A 19950-nucleotide genomic window follows, 5' to 3' on the forward strand; every position below is an offset into this window, starting at 1 on the left:
TACTGCACAAGTAAGCACAAGGCAAGCACACGGTTATTTGAAGTATGCACTTGCCTAGCTATAGGCCCCGCTGGAGAAAACGCCCAAACAATAAAGTCAACCTTGGCAATGAGCTGCCAAGGTTGACCTGGCATAAAGCCATAAAGTTGGGGGGACTGCTGTTTTGATTTCTTTTTTAGTTTTTTTTTTCCCTTAGTTTTTGCAAAAGAGATTCTGTTTTATCATTTTGTTTTGACACTGAAAGGTCCCAGCCATTCCCAGAAGTTTCACCTTGATATTTCCCAAGGCACCGAACGTAAATATAACTGTGTCAACACATTACAGCTTTCGGGAAGCAGTATATGATACGACAAAACTCAGCATAGGAGCAGATAAATCACCTTCAGTTCGTGATCCTAGTCTCATGGATGGAGATTTTTCAGGGTCACTTGATTTTATACGCTCAATTCCAAGCAATAGGTTAAAAAAACATTGCCCTTTCCCCCCACACCAGGCGTCAATGCTAGTTACGTGACTGGAAAAGCCTCGACCTTGAAACAAGACCTAAGAGAAGCAGCCTGAGATGACCGAGATTCATGTTCTAGGGGTGCCTCACCTGGACAGGTCTCTGCTGTGGGTCTGCATATACTAGAGTAACTTCCATAAGACGATCTCTTCTCAAGGGCAATGGGAGGGTTAAATAACAGAAGGGGTCAAATGTCACAGAGATCTTGGAGCATTTAGGACAAACAAGAGTAGACTTGAAAAGGCCATGAAAAATATCCACAATGATAGAGTCATTTCTCAGTCTGTGATTCTCCCAGGCCTCTTTTGCCACCACCTATAAAAAGGAAAAGAAAAAATAAAAAATCACTGTTCTCATAAACGTCAGTGGTACGGTAGAACAGGGATCAGGGAAAACGCAAAAGCTGATTCTGAGACACACAGAAACCTCACAGAGAACAGGTCTGAGAGGGTGTCCAGCCCAAGTGGAGTTCTCAGTGAAATCAAGGCTTTGCATCAAGTCAGACATGCCAGATTAATTGCAGCAAAACCATYTGGTCAAACATCCATTGCAACAAGCAGTGCTAGAATGTGGAGTTGAGTTTCTAGCTAGACACTCAACTCTGCACTAGAAACTAAAGACAACTCGCGCACTGTCCTGCGGAGCAGGGGGCTGCTGAGCACACAGGCTCTGCTCCCTTCTGGAAGGGATGCACTTCTGCTGCTGGCTTTTAGAAAACTGCATTTACAGTATCTGAGGAAAATCAAGAGCTTTTTTCTCTTGAAAYAGCACAATCCATGTCTCACAAAAAGGGATGAAAGTAGGTGATTCCAAGCCTCTTAGGACTTCCATAATATGATTTTAAACGCCTTGAACTCACCACAAACATCTCCAAATTGGTACTCTATTTAATGTGCTTAGAAGCACCAATCAAAACGATATTTTCAGTTCACAGTTCAACATCATATTTATTTATAGATAAGTGTGTGTATATATGGAAATGCCATATACACAGACATACACACCAATGGTAGTGTAATTAGCAAGGATGTGAAGAGTTATTAGCTCCAACAGTGCTGCAGGTGCAGGGCAAGAAATGTGCAGGGCACTTGCGTTAATGGGAAAGATCTCTCCATCCCACAGCGCTCTGCAGTTTCTCAGAAGCTAATATTCTACTCGTGTTGTTGTCACATGTGTTCTATCAACCATGAAACGACAAAACCACCAAGTTATTATCGGTGACGASGAAGATCCTGAGGTGACACACACCTCAAAACAATGACACCATCTGGCTTTCTGAGGTTCCCGCATCTTCCCCCATCTCCAATATATTTATGCTGGCTTCCGCGTTTGTCAGCAGGTCAAAGCTGTGATGTCACAAGACCAACTTCCCTCTTCCCAGCGTCAAACTCTACTAGCACATCTTCCTGCACGCCAGAGCAAGAGAGATTCTCTGCTCTGACATGTCCTACAACAACTCTGTGGTGCAGGGGGCCATGAAGAACCACAGAGGCCGCAAAGTGTGGCAGGGTTCTCCCCTCCCAGCTGCATTGTCTTGCAGGAAGGATGTTTGGGTGGCCCATGGGGAGCAAAGAGGGAAGGAAGTGCGAGYAAAACTCAATTCTACCCCCTTAGAAGCCAAGGTTGCACTCAAGTAAAGAGCATCCTACCGAATCAGGTCTGCCATTGGCATCCTTCAGCTCCAAGTAGGGCTTCTTCTTCACTCTATTCAAGTCTTCATGTAAGCCATCTAGAAGAAAAGCCAAGAGCTCCTGGGAATCTTGCTGCTGATATCCTGAAAACTGAGGAGCAAAACGGCCAACCTGTGTCTAAAACATGATGCAAGAGTTAGGAGGAGGTAGGTAACAGCTGGGTGTAAAAGACAGTGGAACAAGGAAAACAGTCACATCGTGGCTTTTGCAGAGATCAACACTATGTTACTAGACACTAGTAGTGGCCGGTAAGGATGTCACGATGGTTCTCACAAATCTTCTTCCTTTTCCCCACATGTTGAGAGGGAAGAAAGCACCGAGCACTGTGATGCTCGAGAATCAAGCTACAACCATCAGTTTAGATACCTGAAAACAAGCACCTCCCAAAAACCTACCAACRTTTTGTACCTTTAGCTTTCCCAGAAGTCTTGCAGTAACCAAAGTGCAGAGTTGCTAAAAAAATACCTGGAGTAGGTACACTACGAGGCTCCAAACACTTGTGCTAGATCACAAGTGCCTTCTGCAAGGGGATTCAAACTAAGATTGAGAACAGTTTCAGCAGCCTTGAACTACTATAAAAATAGAAGTGTGAAGCTAAGAAGTGTAACGTTTGTCTGAGTTGTGATAGTCAGCAACAGCTCATCCAAACACAGTTTAGGTTGTTTGTACAATGAATGTCATCCTGAAACAGTGTCACTTAAAATATTCTTGCTCCCAGAAAGCAACAGAAAGGATCCCACAGGAATAAACTAACTAACTGAAGGGGCTCATCTGCTCAAGTGATGCCATCACTAATTTTTCCACTGTCCAACAGGCTACTGGAGCTACACTGTGTACATGTTAACCACTCGGGAGGAGGACTGCAAGAGAACCCAGACTGGAAGGCTGTTTTATTAAAGTTAACGCTGCCACTGAGCAGCAACAGTCATTGGAAAAACAACACAAGCAGTGTGTTGTTGATGAGATGTTACATTTATTCCACTCTTAAGCAAGAACGTTCCATTCGAAGACATTTTTACTGAGGTTCACTATGATTCCTCTGAACAGARGTTTACAGAACAATTCAAGTAGTGGTGCATGATGCATCAACGACGCCAAGGCGCAGAAGCTAAGGAACATCTTGTTGCCCTAGAGAGAGTGAACTTTTGCAGCCCATAAGACTTGCTGCAGAAGTCTGAGAAGCATCTACTCTCTCAGTTTCACAACCACACCAGGCAAAGCTTTAGGAGCAGCTGCAGGATAAGCATTGCTTGTTTCATATTTTTGAGAAGTCTGCTTCCTCATTTTACAAGATAGCAAGAGGGAAACAAAGTTTTAATATTTTTCCGATGTGTATGTTTTGATCTGCTTCGGTGCATCTTTATTATACTTAAAGCAAAAGCACAGTTAAAAGTTTTGTGTGATAGAGAAAGAGATGCACTTTCTCCTCCACTTTCAGATTCCGTTTGAAATTACAGCTCGCTCACCTCTTCAACAAGTTTGACAAGATGTCAAGTTTGCATCCAACAATTCATCTGGTCTTGCCTAGTTTCCTAATAAACATCATTTTGATCCACCTGCCAACAGTCCCCAGATGCACAAAGAAGGCCAGAAAGCCATATACTAAATAAGATGCATAGTGTTTAGGAACAGCAACCAACTCTGGAATAGGATATTATTCAGTCAGCTGTTCTTTTTAGTTTTTTTTGTTTTGTTTTCCTGCCACAAACCTGTGTTACTAGAACATCGGGTACTTACCTTAAAAATACGCGGGGCCACGTGGGACTGTCTCCCAGACCAGATCTGTTTAATGAGCTCTGCGTAGGCTTCTGCAATTTCACCTCTCATTCCCAGAGGATTGTCCTGATTTATTTCAGCTTCATATCTATCTTCCAGGAAATAGTCGGTCAGAGGCGGGGTATTGCTTAGACACTGAAAGAGCATTAAGGAATGTGAATTTGCTGCACAGGATAATAAATCTGCTTGACGATGACATAACGAGCCTAACATGTACATCAGAGCAGAGAATAAATTAATAACAAGTCTAGTGGGACRGAATTTGAGAATATATATATTTACTTAAATATATATGAAGTCTAGACAACAACTGCAATTCAGAGTAGAGTTATCTTTAAAAAAGATAACAAAGAAAAAAGGAACAAAAACACAGCGAGCACAGCAGCCAAATTCCATTTATTAAAAAAAAAACCTGTTCCTACTTGCATTAACATGTTTCAGTAGATCATACTTTCCTTGCTTAGGCAAAAGTAGACTTCAATAAATAAATAAATAAATAAATAAATAAATAAATAAATAAATCACAGGCTGTGTTCTAACTCTATTTCCCTCGGTAGCCTCCATCAGATCCTAAGGCAGAGCTTAAGCACCTAAGGGTGAGGGAGGGGAAGCTGCATTTCCTCCCGTTTCTCCAACCTCCAGGAATGTGCATCTCAGATGGAGGCACAAGTAATGTTGTGGGGATAAGGTCAACATCCAGGGGCAACAAGTTCCACAGCCTAACTACAAGTTCCATGAGGAAAGGAGAGTAGGAAAGAGAGAGAAAAAAAAAACAAAAGAAAAAAGAAAGCCCTCAAAATGCCCCCAAATAAATTAAAAAGTGAATTAAAATTATTAAATCAACCTGAGTTCTTTCTAAAAGCCTGATGCAATTAGTCACCCAGTACCAGACCAATATGTGGAGCTATGTGAGATCTTTCAGAATGGTTATGAATGGCATCTGGGGAAAAAAAAAAGTCGGGAAAAATCTAGTCTGTCCTTCTTAGCCTCTTCCACTTCAAACTACTTGAACAGTGATTCGTTATCTTTATCCCATCAGATGCCTCCAGTTTCAAGGTGCAAACACTAACTCCTAGCACCTCCTTTGCCAGGGATGCGACAGAACCCTGTAGCATCTCCATATCCCCRTGCTCATCTGTTGCTGTCATTTGACCCTAGTCTCCCACTGGGAAATTGTTACTTTTATAAATAAAGGAAGACATTTGAATTTAAAAAGGTAAAAGCCTAGAAAACTAAAACCTAATGGCAAAGAGAGGAAAGCTGAATTCGTCCTTAACATGAATAATTTCAATTCAAAATTAAGACTGAAACGTGTTTGGATTAAGTTACTTTGACTGTTAAAATGAATAAAAATATTTTTGACTCTTAGCTGTGAAGTTCCATAAAGCATAATCCAGTCTAACATTACCATGATGCAAGTGATAATAAAGTGATAAACAAGTCCTTTTTCACAGACTGGCATCTTTGTCTTGCTCTTATATTTCATTCTGAAGAGCTGCTCCTCCCATTTCATTTCCCCCCGCCCATTTACCTGCAAGGCCGAATTCATGAAGCAGGTATTGCCAAGGTTACTGAGTCCACAAAGCCCAGGCTGCGTCAGGGAAGTAGAGTCCCTGCAGTTGTAGGAGTTATAGGTGAAGCCGGAACCTCTGGAAGAAGACAACACCATGTATTCCGCAGTGAGCTGAGCCAGTGCCAGTAACCATTAAGACTATCATCAAACACTAGTCAAAATCATTTTTGCTTAATAAAATTCACCACCATGGTGGCCACAAGGGGATACCAGGAGCGTGAAGGACATAGGCTATCTTGAGCGATGCTGATCTCTCCGCGGCCCGGGTTTAAGCGATGCCTCCTAACACACCGATTTCGCAGCTGCACAAGGACACAGCACCCTCCTACTGCAAAAGCCTGCTCTGCGTATCCGTATTGTCTTTTGCAGGAACCGATGAGATCGACTGTCCCTACCTGTTAGCGCAGGAAGATAATCCTTCCTCTCTTACCCCAGCCCCTTCCAAAATAAACATCAAGCAAYGCCCTAATAGTTAGCAAGCTCTGGAACATGCATTTCCAAGCGAGGAGGAAAAAACAGAGTCAGGCTTCCAAACCTGGTTTGCCAACACATATGCAAGGGGAACAGAAGCAGCATTTTACTCAGCATTTCTCAGGCAGCCAAGGATGCACAGACAGATTCACAGAAAGGATGAGGGAAACAAAGAAACATTCCTGCTCTTACCCCCTGCCCAGGTGGGAGCTGTTCAGTCCATAGGAGTTACTGCTATCACCATTAGTAATGACAGAAGTGGCAGACACTGAGGAGTAAGAACTCGCTGATGATTTTGAAGAGGCAGTAAAGTTTCTGCTAGTTGCAGTACTTGATCTGGGAGAAAGGAAAAAGTAGAAACAGTGCCAGGACTTTTTTTGTTTCAGCATCTTCCTGAACCCTGCAAAACTCCACAAACTTGCCATGTTAAGGTTAGTTTGTCCATCCCAAATTTACTGCTTTGATCTACGTGGTCATGTTTCCAAGGACTTGTCCAGCACAGAAAAACTTGCAAGAGCATCAAAAGCAGGAGGAGCAGCTTTTACTTAAAGCAAAACCTGCATCTCAGTCTGCAAAAGAAATGCAACCAAGGAGGAGCAGATCACCTCGAAGCAAGCAAGCAAGCAAAACCACCCTCCAATATTGAAAGCAAAAAGCCCACTCTGGATAAAAAAAGCAACCAACGCAGTCCTCTTCTACTCCAAACACAGACCATCACTCAACTAGGATATTAATTAGCAAGAACATAACCAGAGTGGGCACTAAACGTTTGCAGTGGAGTCCAGCTTTGTGCAAGCGCGCTCGCTGAGGGCCGGGATGCAGCGTTCCATCTACGCAGCTCTGGTCACAGCCTCACGACACTGATACTTCCCCAGGACTCCCGCTCTGTCTCCCCTACCATCCCCATGGACAAGCTGAGGAAGAGCAGACTTGAGGCCCGACTGTGAGGTCAGCTGAAAACCAGCCAAGTGGCAGACCTCAGAGGGTTGAGATCAGTGCCAGGTCTTGTTGGAGGCCYGTGATGGTGGGGTGTCCCACAGGCCTATTCTGCGTCCAGCACCTAGGCAGGAAAAACTCCATGTGCCAGGACAGGCTGGGGGYTGACCTGCTGGAGARCAGCTCTGCAGAGAAGGACCTGGGAGAYCTGATGGGCAAGAAGTTAAACAGGAAGCAGCAATATGCCCTTGCATCCAAGAAGGCCAATGTCCTCCAGGACTGCATTAGGAAGAACGCTGCCAGTAGCTCAGGGGTGATGATCATTCTCCTCCACTCAGCCCTGGTGAGGCCACATCTGGGACACCATGTCCACCATGACTCCCAGGAGACATGAAGCAACTGCAGGGGGTCCAACATAGTGCCACGAAGGTGATTAGGGGACTGGAATGTATCTTAGGAGGAAAGGCTGAGAGAGCTGGGCCTGYTCAGGCGGCACAGGAGAAGACTGAGAGCAGATCTAGTCAGTMTCTAAAACATCTGAAGGGAGAATATAAGACAGATGGGGACAGACCATTTTCAGGCACAAACTGAAACACAAGAAATTTTGACTGACCACAAGGAAAAAGACTTCTTTATAGTGAGGGTGACAGAACACTGGGACAGGTGGCCAAGAGGTTGCGGAGGTTCCTCTGCAGATATTCACAACCTACCTGAACAAGATCCTGTGCCACGTGYTCCAGGTGAYCCTGCTTRAACAGGGSGGGTTGGACTAGATGATCTCCAAAGGCTCCTTGCAAACTCAACCATTCTGTGACTCTGTGATATTCCCCCATTTGCATGTCGAAGTGACAAGTCCTAAACGTCAAAGATGTATGCCTGGTGTCCACAAAGGATTTCTATTCCAGTGGAACATGTAAGCTTTGGTCAAAAGCCATTCTCCCTCTCCAAAGCAGTCCTCACATACTGCGACTTCAGCTGCCCTGGAAATGCAACTACCCAGGCACATGCTCCAGTCGCAGACAAGCACTATTTCTCCTTTGACTTTAGTAACCTCCTTTAGGCTGCTCAAGAGGCTACCATCACACCTGTTCTTGGTTTGTTTCATTTGCTGCTTGGGGGCATAACAGACACTGAACTGGCAGAGCCCAATCTCATCTCTTTTGGTGCTACCACAGTCTGAGAAAGGTGCTCCATGTGTGAGAGGGATGAACATCTGCAGCAACAGAAAAGTTCTATCCATACAGGAATGGACAACAGTGAAGAAAGGCTTTATATAGCCACACAGAAGTTGAGAAATTTGGGGAAAAAAATAACTGCATGGGTTTGAGGATGAGACTTGCTGAATTATTCCTCCCAGTTATGCAAAACTGTCTCCCAAGTTAACTCCTGTCTGAGATAAAACACCTCTTTTGGAAAGATCTGCCATTGTGATTTTAAAAGTGGCCAGCAATAGTCAGTCCAGCAAATCACAGGCAAACTCTTCCTGTCCATAGGAAACAAGGAGTTTTCCATTTAAAAGGAACGCACATTTGGTTGGCAGTGTGGATATCCCGTTGCCACTTGTAGGCTGCTACCTCAAAGCACAGTCAGGAGGCTGAACCAGGCAGAGGGGTCACAGTGCTAGAAGAGCCCAGCGCACAGGGCCTCGAGTTCTCGACCCTCACAGATACAACTTGACACTTAACTGATATGCTGTTACCTGGTTGCCAATTAAAGGCAGCAACTGCAAATTTTAGCATATGAATTTCCAGAGATCCACCCAGAGGGAAAGTGGAGAGAAATCTGGAGACGAGCAGAGTCAAGATGACATGRTGAGATAAGTCTGGTAGGGAAACGGTGAGGCCACGTGGCTTGGTAAGTGGAGTAAATGCTTAACTGTACACTTTGAAAAAAACCACTGCAAAAGGCAAGTGGCAGGCAGGAAAAGAGATAAGGAAAAACATTTCCAATTCAGTTGAGGGTATCTTTGGTGCATTAGAATTAACCATCTTGCTTTAAAATACTAATATAAACTCCCTTAATATTGAAATATTTGGGCTAAAAGCTTCTGTCAAAGGAAGAAAAGCATTTAACCGACAAAATAGAGAACACAAAGGATTTTCATTTGGAAAACTTAATACACAAAAGTAGCCGCAACAGATTTCATGTACACGATGCAACTCTGAAATTGCAATGTAAGGTGCAGAGTCAAGAACTTAAAGTCAGGAAAGAAGAATGAGCCCCTACGGTCGAACCCCAGTCGCCAACGCGCTCTTCTGAAACCGCTGAGACATGTGGGACCTGAGCAAGAGGATGGCAATTTCAAACATGAAAGGGAATTCAATTATTGCACTGAGGCCTTAGAAACTACCTACTGATCACAGATGTCTAACTACACGTCATCCAGTTAAAGTTTTAATATCAGTGAGATACTGTATCCTATTAAACAGATGCCTAAATCAAGATGAAGTAGTTGAGACAAAGCYTATGATCGACCAAGTGACAGCTCCAAACATTTTCCCCACAAAGTTCACTTCACTACCAGGAAGAAAGAAGCCTACTGTAATGAGCGCACAAAGCTACCAGTAAGTAAAACATCATGAAGAGAAACAGTMAAAAGCAGTGACCTCAACAATCAGAAAGATTGTTCGAGACTGCGTACTGACAAGGCAGACAACATCTGCAAAGATATGAATTACATTTAACTAAAATTTTCATTTTATCATGCAATACCTGAAGACAAGTGGTGTTTCTATATGTCTAGCCTCACTGCTTACTCGTTCGTACTAAGAAAATGATTTGACAGAGCACATGAACTGGGCAAGTTCAGGCCCATATTTTGGAGAAACTTGTAAATAAAAATTCAGAAAAGGTCCAAGCTGCAGAGGGTTATTGAGCCTACTTCTGAAACAAAGCTCGCTTATGATGTTGAAATCCCTCTCCCAGGGGCCAAGCACGTAGAAAGGCTGCTCCCTGCGAGAAGCCAGAGCCTTTGCCAAGCAGCAAGTGGTGGCAGTGATGGGGGAGATCTCACAGCAAACCCACACACCTCCCAGCCACCTTCTGCATGCGCGTGGTGCAGTAAAACCTGAACTCCCACTTTTCCAGGGCCTYGTTTTGCACCCAGATGCTCACTATTCCTTGCTCTTGGCCACAGATGACTCTACTTCCGATCCTGTTTACACCATTAAAAGTCTAAATAAAGAAGTTTTCCATGAAGCTTTTCATACTAGCGAGGCACACCAAAGAAAAATCTCCAAACACGATCCCCACAGCCCTAGCTAAATCGTATTTTCTCCATCTGAGAAATAGAATACTGAAGGAAAAGTAGAGTACTAGGAACACTGAATTGAAAGTTCAGTTTGCATTGAATTGGATTAAAAAATTAAGAGTTAAATAAGCTTAGTCCTACGCATGTTGCTCCTCACAGCACTCACAGCCCCTGCTGGTGTTGGATGGAGAAAGGGGGCTCCATCCCAAACACATTTACGAGACACTGCACCTACCGACGGTGCAGATTTGCTTAGCTCCACAGAGAGCAGAAGTTGTTTCCAGCGGGCCGGCCTTGGTTCGCCTCCTTGGTCATCTTGTTGACACGGTTCCCAGTTGAATTCCTACGACAACTTTTTGCTTCCTCGCTACAGAACATTGCAACTGTGAGCACCTCATCAGTGCACAAAATTTACACGAGGTACAGTTTCCCCAGCCTGGAAACCCTCTACCTGCCCTTTTCCTCTTTTTCTCTCCCTTGTCCTCTCTCACCAACTTAGTTTGCTTGAYGTCTGAATATACTCCCTGGGTAACCGAACCAAACTATGACTACAAAGTACTCTGTATTTACACATTTATACGAGGGAAGGAGACCAGATAAACTTCAGAGCTGATTACGACTACAGGGAAAAGACAAGGATTGACAGTTGCAAACTGATTAGCGTGGAAGACTGCCAATGACTCAGGAAATAAGTTAAATTTAACCTACAGAATAGATTCAGTAACAAAAATAGGGTAAGGAATAGAATATCAAGATGCATTAAGTCCCTTAAATATAGGTAAAAGGTTTGTGAAACAGCTCTTGAAAAGCAGAAGGGATTCAACCTCCACTGACGAATGAGCTAGTCTAGAATGCCAGCCAGGCCACTGCTACTTGACAGGGAGTGGAGACAGGCAAGGGAGGGGGCAGCAACGAGCAAGTGAAAAAAATCTCTGGGACCATCAACATTTATTGAATGCAAATACAGCCTCAAATGCATCAGGAAAAGTCTTACACAACCCAGCTGAGTTGGGTGCGTGATGGCATCAAGCTATCCCAAAAGAGACTGGGCTGATCCAAAGACAATGTATAGTATTTTCTCCGATGGCACCTTTTCCTTGGCCTTATAGAGGCTCTTATCATTTAYGGAGTAGTTTGCAGGCTGATTAGCACACCCCAGTGTCAGGCCTGAAGGGCAGTGGGAAACCAGCTGGCCAGCAGCTACTTTCTCTCTTTATCTTTCCAAAGGCTTTTTTGAGCAAACATATATCATGCATTTAAGCCACAAGAACAAGCGTGGGCCACGACTGCCAGAGAACATAATTTCTAAACCAACGTACCCAGCCGAGTAAGGAAAACAAATTATATAGACCATACAGGCTCAGTTTCTTTAACAGACAATGAAACGGCCAGAATAAATTACAAAGGAACAGGTAATCCTATCGTTACAACTTGTTATTATTTTCTCCATCACCATCAGCAGAAGGTAATCATCTAGTCAAACAATGAGTTCTGCATTATAATAAAAATCCTATTGAATAAAAAATACTAACATGCATACTGATAACCGTTTTCACTTCAATATCACTAGGGATATTTATGGTTACATATCAGATTTGCTACCAAAAAAAAAAGACAACTGATATCTGGGGAAAGGTACAGGGCTCCTTTCTACACAATGGTTAKTTACACATCTCGCACGCTGTACTCTTAAGGAAAGTTCCTGGTGATCCTACAGCCATTCTCATGATCCATCTCAAAGCAGATCTCAAAGGCAGAGCATCATCTTAGAATAGGTCCTGCTGACAATCCAATTCTGAGACAGACCTCAAATCTTATCCTAGYAGTATCTTCGTCTCACCAAGTTCTCTGGGCAGTGAGTTTCATACACTGATTTTGTTGTACATATAAACAGGTTCTTTATCAGTATTGAGTCTGATGACCTCAGTTACACTGTACCTTATTTTCATTCTGCAGTAAGGAACCAGATACAAGAGAGGTTTTTTACAATTTTCGTCCTAYACTACAAAATAGTTCATCAACATTTCAACTCTTATTTAAGTTAGAGAAGAGATAACCAAGAGCTGTGTCAGCACGTACAAGCTTCCGAATGCCTTTTTGGTGTGTAGGGGAGGGAAGTCCAGCTATTTTTTTAATTACCAAAATTCAAGCAGCACTCAGTTCCAGAGGCTTTGGCTATGTATTCCAATACCCCTTTTATTATACAGCAGTAGGAAACAAGTTTTTATTTGGCTGTGCAGTTCCCAGAAGCAATTTTTCAAGCAGGCTAGCTAGATATAAATAGCACTTTGCTCGTCTCCTAAGCACTGCACAAGCGTAAGCTATTTAATCCTTATGCTGCCTATTGGAAACAGGCTTTAAAACAGCAGAAGGTTGCTGCGACAAGAAACGGGCAGCAAAACAACTGCAGAATATTTACATTCAAGCTTTCATTTCTCCCTTCAAGSTACCCAGAAGACAGACACCCATAATAGAGAGAGACAACTGGGCTTTCACGGAGAACAAACTGTCACTAAAACAAGGAAGCTGGACAGTACAGAGAAACCCATTCACAGGTGCTTACTTTGCCAGAAGAGACTGCCTAGGCCACGTTCCGTCTTCGTTCTTTACTTCTATGAGGACAACCTGAAAAAGAGTCATGAAAAACAACAGATAAATGCAATTCTGCTACATAAACACTGCAAAATCATTAACTATCTGCTCTAAATACATAATAGGGAATTAAATCGATTTCACATTACAGAATACAGTACAATTTAGTATTAGAGAAAGCAGAGAATTAAATAAGAATCTAAAATCCAACAGTCTTTTCATAAAACATTGCCCAAGAACATACACAAATCGAACTGCCGAGCACATCAGTGTATACTGTCATTGACTGTGATCATTAAAATAAAGAAAGAAAGAAAGAAAGAAAAAGCCCCTTACCTGACCCTGATAGAGCCCTGCATCTTGCACAGTACTATCCAGCTTGCTGAGCTGCTCGTAAGCATTACTCATATACCTGTTCCATAACCTAGTTTCCTTTTCAGCCGGGATATTAAATAATTTTCTCATTTCTTTCTCAATGGTAGCTGTTAGAGGGGAGAAAGTGAAACAAAAAAACAAAACAAAACAAAAAAAAAAAAAACAGAACTCTGAAACATGAGTGCTTTTGAGAAAAGTGACAGGCCAGACTTTCAGCAAGGAGGTACACYCTTGCTCCATCCAGCAACACCTTTGAACAGAAAATACATCACAGAAGCTACAAACGCCAACCTACATTTTCGATTTAGTCTGAAAATATATAGAATTTAAAAACTTTTCTTTTCAATTATACACACTGAGGTCAGAGGTTCAATCCAGTAATGGGTCGTGGGGAAGTTTCTCCCCGAAAGCCAACTTCTGTGAAACAAGTTCTTATTTGAAAACACAGGTTCRGGCATGAAGTGTTTTCACTTACGCACACCAGGAAAGTGAAAAAGAATGACAGCATCATAGCTGACATTCAGCATTTTTATATGGAAAGTGCAAGGAGTGACACAGTAAAGATGTCAAATTTCAGCAAGAATAGTTGCACAGGAAGAGCTGTTACTAAAATGGCTAAAATAGTCACACACAAGGAAGAAGGAAGCCAGAGGAGATCCGGAACTAGAACTTCTTTACACAAGAATTATGTGGMTGTTTCTCAAGGACAAGTCCGTTACAAGCTCCTTAATGCTCTTAACCTTGACTCACTGCATTACACAGGCAGAGTCACTGCAGCTAGAGCRAGCCTCTGAAGGCTGTAGTGCAACCAGCCCCAAAGAGGGTCAACACTAAATTTGGACCAGGCTGGTTGGGGCCTTATCCAGTCAGATCTTTAAAACCCCTGAGGATGGAGGTTTCTCCGTTCCCCTGGGCCCCCAGAGTTCAGATATTCAGATGTTCCCTTACAGTTTTTCTAGTCTTCACTAGACTTGCTTCAGTTCATCAACTTCTCTCTTCTAAGGGCCAAAATAGAGAAGTTTGTTCATATATCCCTCRAGATATCAGTGGGATACTTACCAATAGTATCTGCTTTACTGAAGTGGCAGCTCACCACRTTATCGGGATCGCTGTTCTCACAAAGCTTCAACTCGAGCAGATAAACTTCAACCTTACAATGCTTCACAAACAGACCATATTCCACTACCTGTGAGCAGAAAACAGACGAGACAAGTCAAAAAMCCCAAGTACGCAAAAATCATTTACTGAATAGGCCCGAGTAAGCTACATTTGATTTAGGGTTTTATGTCTCTTAAGAGTGTGGCAAGTCAAATYTTGAAATGAACACTGACTTGCTTCCAAATCCAGGTCAAGGTCATAGTCTCTCTGCCAGAGAAAATGCTGATCAATTATTTAAAAACAGATTATTTTCCTCAAAGTTAAAGAATTCTCACTGTCCTTCTTCCCTGCTAGAAATCTCCAAAGGTCTAGCATCATTACTTTACTGTCAAAGAATTCCAGGTAAAAAAAAAAAAAAAAAAAAAAAAAAGAATTTAATCAGTTTTCTAAAGCATTTGCCTTTTAAACCTTGGCCAGAGGCTAGATGTATGTAAAAAGAAACAAGCCTGGAGTGTTGGAACGAAATCCCTCCTCTTAGAAGAGAGCCCATAAAACAAAGCTTTCTTTTCCTGCACACTATACAGGAAGAGCCTTGCTCTCCCCTCTCTGCAAAAGCAAACCAACGTGGCAGAATTCCCTTTGATAAACCTGGTGCAGTTTTGAGCCATTTTTTAAATCAGGCACATTTCAGAGACTTCTCCAATGGGTGCATATGCCCATCTCATTAGCTTCAGATATTTTAAAAAGCAAGAGAAGCTTGACGCCACTTTTCAGTTACAGACCTTGAGTCACATCACACCACGTTTTTGGGGCCATTTACAGGACGATGGTGCAATGGGACAAAAGGAACGTAGCTGCAGAACACACAACATCTACAGTGATGTCTTGGTACTGTGGTGGGAGCTACAACAGATCTCAGAGCTCCTCTGTGCTCAAACACCAAACATCTCTTTACCTTGGGTGAAGTTTCCAGCTAATACAGGCACAGTCCTAAGCTATTCTAGTGTACAAACTGTTGCACCCATTCCATTTCATGACTCTGTTGCCAAGATTCCAGCTTGATAATGATTTAAAATTACATGTTTAGATATGGATGAACTATTTTTAAACCTGTAAATTTATTAATTTAAATACCACAATCACATCTCATCCTCAAGGCAAACCACAGAACAAGTCCAAAGCCTTCTGAAGCACTGAAGTAACAGCAAGTTCTTAAAAAATTAAATATATATATATATAAAGAAAATATATATAATATATATATATATAAAGAAAGGGTGTAGGCTGCTTAAGATTGTACCGGCAAAAAAAAAACCACATTGTTTCCCAGGTGAACTGTATTAACTTGTTACCAATTGAGAAACAGATGCTTTAAAATTTAGCCTATAAAATAAGCCTCAGTTATTTGCAGTTACAAAGTCAGCAAAACACAGATCAAGGGCTTACACATGGGAGAGGGTAAAGCTAAAGAATTATATAGCAGAAGTGTAAGCCGGGCTGGACAGTCTCACTGGCTGCAGGCACTGTGCAAACAGGCAACGGAAGTCTCTCTTGACAAAATACAAATAAAGTGGACTGTCAGTACAAGCCCATCATACAGAAGGTATTAGGAAAAGCCACATATTTCAACAAGTAGGTACAATTTTTTAAAAGGAACAGTTCCTCTGTATGCTACCAGACTTGCTGCTTACAGAAAGTAAGCTTTATTTAGCTTTAGAAAGGGAAAAAAATATATAAATAGGATTCACTGTGACTCTGGGGAGAAAATACTTCCCTTCTGCGCTTTTATAGGCTTGGCTTAGATTTGCTTTTAAGACAAAAAGATAACATATGTTTGGAAAGATCTTCAGTATGTTATTGTTTCAATGGGAAAGGAAAAAAAAAATGTTTAAACAACTTCTGGGCAGGCAAATAAAAAATAAAGAAGAGAATCAAATCAAAGGAACCAACTCAATTCAAGAGCTTTCCATTTCTTTTACAGGGGCAATTTTAGAAAACAGGACTTTCCTTTCTCTGTGATACTAGTGTTAAAAACAAATAGATGAAAACCGTAGTCAGAAGCAGAACTACTTCCTGCAAGAAATTTCTGATCGAATGATCATTTCTGTTAGATATTCTTCTTTCCATTTATCTGTCCTAATAGCTTGCAGGAAGCTTTTAAAAGCAGATGCTTTTGCATCTGAACAGCTAACTTGTTCTCTGTACAAAGTCTGCCCAAGCGAAACTTGGATCATCCTGTTGTGCAGCAAGTTGGATACACTGGACATTCAAGTTTCCCGTTTTCTATTTTGCACATTAACACACTTTCTGTTAGGAGCTGASAGAAGACAGTCACAGCACAGGACAAAAGAGCACCAGAACCCCTGTGCTGCAAAGTCAATCCCCAAGCACTTGTCTATGATCATTAGGAGCSCAGGGATGAAAATTTCCCAGCTTGTAAAAACCACAAGATGCTTGAAAAAAAGAGTTTCTTCCCAAATCCCATGCACCCCACATGCATGCATTGTAACTGATCATGTTTGAAAAAAAGATTAAACTAACAATCCTTTAATGGTCTAAATATGTCATTTTAAATGATATCTGGAGAATCCTGCCCAAAGACACCGAGCACGTTCAGACACAGGACCAGGGCTTGAGGTTGTTACTAACCTACAAGCCTATTCTTTGATTTTTTTCTGTCATTTCCTCACTACACTGGTTGTCATCACTACAATCTTTCCACTCTGTGTTCCACTGACTTCTTGCCTTACAGTTTTTATGGGAGATTTTAATATCCACAAATCTTTTATCACACCTCTTCTCAAGAATTTTTATGCCAAAATCCACTTCTGTCATGAGATCAACATCAAACACAAAAACTCTCCCGGCAATTCAAAACATACAAAATTTTCACTGGACCATAACAACTCAGCATCACCTGACKCTAAAGGATGATTAGATGTAAACTCTCTGGACCAACAATTAGAGTGTTGAACACTTGAATCCGACACCCCAGGAAAAGGAGGCTCCTGCAGTCAAGTCCATCACCCATTTATTTCTCACCAACTTTCAGAATTGTCATCCCACTCTTGATTTTTTTTTCTTTTTTTTTTTTTTTTTAAGGAATTATAGAAAGTTAGGTCGAATTCTGTGTGTGAAAACAGGTTGCCAGTTCATAAAAGAAAGCTACTGTCCTTACTCAAAGGGTCAGTGTTCAGTGGTAGTTCTATCATTTCTCYCAAATAATTCCAGGAGGAACGGAAAAAATATACTGTTTTTATCAATACCACAATCATTGCCTTCACAAGCTGCAACTCATTTCCCCTTGTATCCCCCCCCACTTCTGGTTAATTGACATGGGAGTTTTACCAATACTCAAAAGAGCAAGAGAAACTGCCACTGTTTAAGCAAGTCTGAAGATGTCAGCACTTCTTTCTGATCTGCACTAAACGACAACATTGCAGCATCGCTGATCAGCATCTGTGGGTCTGTAAGAGAGGAATGTTATTTCCTCCTGCAACTCTGGGGCCATGCTTCCCCGGATTTTGCCTACATTGAAATGGCACTTGCTGTAAGATAATGCAACTTAAACATAGGCTGCATCAGTTCTATATGTTATCTTAACACTTCACTCAGCATAGAGATCAGTCTATGTACCCCATAGACTGGTGCTGCTCAATTAAATCAGCACAAAAATCAATGACTAAGATAAAAACAGAAAATATATCCAAGTACAGCAAATGCTCGACTGGGGATTTCAAAAAACAGAGAATTGTGAAGTTTATCTTCCAAAACAGAGAGAACATCTTACAAACTTCGAGATTAAAACCAAAAACGTGCCTCAACTCTTTGGATTTTAGAATCACAGAGTTTTGGAAGAGAAAACAAACAATAAARATCACCAGAGGAAATTTGTAAACGGGAAAAGATTAAGAGGAGACTTACTCCAGTGTTGCCTTCTATTCAGGAAGATTGCTATGCTTTACACAACAACTTGCATTTTCCAATAAAGCTCAAGTTGGTCCTTGCAATAAGAATACACTGCACTGGTTCTAACAGTTATTAGTGTAAAGTGGGCCCTAGAGCAAGGTGCATAGCTCTATCTCTATCCCCATATAACCTATCAAATGAAAATTGCTTAAAACTTTGGCATTTTTAGCTCTAATACTAAAATGTCTTCTTCTCTCAGGTACGGTAAATACAGCTCATGCTATTACCTCCAGAGAGATGCAAAGCATCCTATCCTAACTCGTAACTAGCACAAGAAACAACCGTCGAAATTTTGCAGAGGCAAAATAACAAGTGCAGGAGAAGATGGTTTCCTCATACTCACTTTTCTTACAATAGGCTTCTGTCCATCTATGCAACCATACCAGGTAACCAATTTATTCCARGCTTCAGTGGGAACCAATACGTAATCTAGTTCATCAATGAGATGCTCTTTTAAACTCTGGGTTTCTGGATCTGAAAGGAAGAAGAGAGCATGAGGTGAGACAGAGTTCCTTCCTCTCAAGGACTACAGGCACTTAAGACATTCAGTGCATAGTTTTATGTCTATAAACCGTAACAGAGATAAACTAAGCTCCTTTAAAGCTCTAGAAAATGATATGTAATCMCATTTCTAATATCTATTTGGGAATCATGAAAAAAGTTTGTAGAAGGGCCCCTACAAAGAGAAGCACTTTGAGATCATGCCTCTCGAAAGACCCTGAAATCTGTCACACAGAAAATTCTGCATGAAACAACATCTGAACTCAGCACAATATGTTTTTCTTCCTCACTTGCGAGGCACACTCTACACTGCTTTTAGAAAACCAAAGCACATGGGATGGGCATCTTCTGATTTCTGCCTCTGGGACGCCCTGGATTATATCTAGGGTCTGGGCAAACATCCCTTTATGGAAAAAGCTGTCCCACACTCTACTAATTATCTKTCATCATCACTGAAAGTACCAAAAAGACCATGGAATCCCCTATAATTTTAAGGGGAACATAGTGTTAAATACAGGGTGGACAACTGTATGGATTATATATGATCACAGAAACCAAGGAGAGAGGAAGCCAGATATGTCGCAACTCCACACTCACTTTTGACTGCTAAACACCATGTTATTTCACCCACAGATTTTTATTCACATAAGTCACCCAACTCTACATAGGGACAGTTATCTGCTACCACGAAGATATTCTGATTAAATAAATAAAATTAGCTAAGATGAGAAAAAAAGAAAAAAAGAAGAGAGCTAAGACATGGATAACAACACTCTCTGATCGATGTCAAGGTTCAAGCAGGAACCTTGCCAGCCTCCCTGCTCCCACCTCCAGCACAGCCGCTTGCAGCCCCCCAAAACGTGCGGTTACTACCAAGGTGAAAGCAGCACGTCGGGAAAAATCGCCAACTACACGGGGGAGTTTCTGGGCCGAGGCTGGGGCGCCCCGAGGCGCCGACGGCCGCGGCGCCCAGCGCCTCTGCAAGGGCTCGCACTCACCGCTGAAGAGCCCCGAGTTGTCCACGGGCCCAGGGAAGAGGCTGGGCTCGCCCACGCCGAACATGTCCCAGCTGTCGAAGCCCACGTACTTCTTCCACTGCTTGAACCAGCGGCTGTCCACCAGGTACCTGCAACACACGCACCCTCGGCAACGGCCCGGCGGCCGCGCGAGGCGCCCGCGGGCGGGCCCGGCGGGGCAGGGCCGCCCCCCGCGC

The 19950-nt window shown here is 42.3% G+C and overlaps 1 protein-coding gene across 1 annotated transcript in view; it reads right to left on the bottom strand.

Annotated features, from left to right (window-relative positions):
* USP4 (ubiquitin specific peptidase 4) overlaps positions 1-19950 on the bottom strand; it is a 38888-nt gene that overhangs the window by 16993 nt on the left and 1945 nt on the right. The window contains exons 2-11 of the mRNA XM_026046452.1: positions 19736-19863; positions 18580-18710; positions 14229-14355; positions 13131-13276; positions 12766-12827; positions 6209-6352; positions 5504-5621; positions 3934-4107; positions 2155-2313; positions 596-820 (exon numbers count right to left, since the gene is read on the bottom strand). Coding sequence (XP_025902237.1) covers positions 596-820; positions 2155-2313; positions 3934-4107; positions 5504-5621; positions 6209-6352; positions 12766-12827; positions 13131-13276; positions 14229-14355; positions 18580-18710; positions 19736-19863 — 1414 coding nt within the window. The remainder of the gene's footprint in view (positions 1-595; positions 821-2154; positions 2314-3933; positions 4108-5503; positions 5622-6208; positions 6353-12765; positions 12828-13130; positions 13277-14228; positions 14356-18579; positions 18711-19735; positions 19864-19950) is intronic.

This window comes from Nothoprocta perdicaria, unplaced genomic scaffold, assembly GCF_003342845.1.
Source record: "Nothoprocta perdicaria isolate Ctin4 unplaced genomic scaffold, notPer1 scaffold_443, whole genome shotgun sequence".
In the NCBI taxonomy this organism is placed as follows: Eukaryota; Metazoa; Chordata; class Aves; order Tinamiformes; family Tinamidae; genus Nothoprocta; species Nothoprocta perdicaria.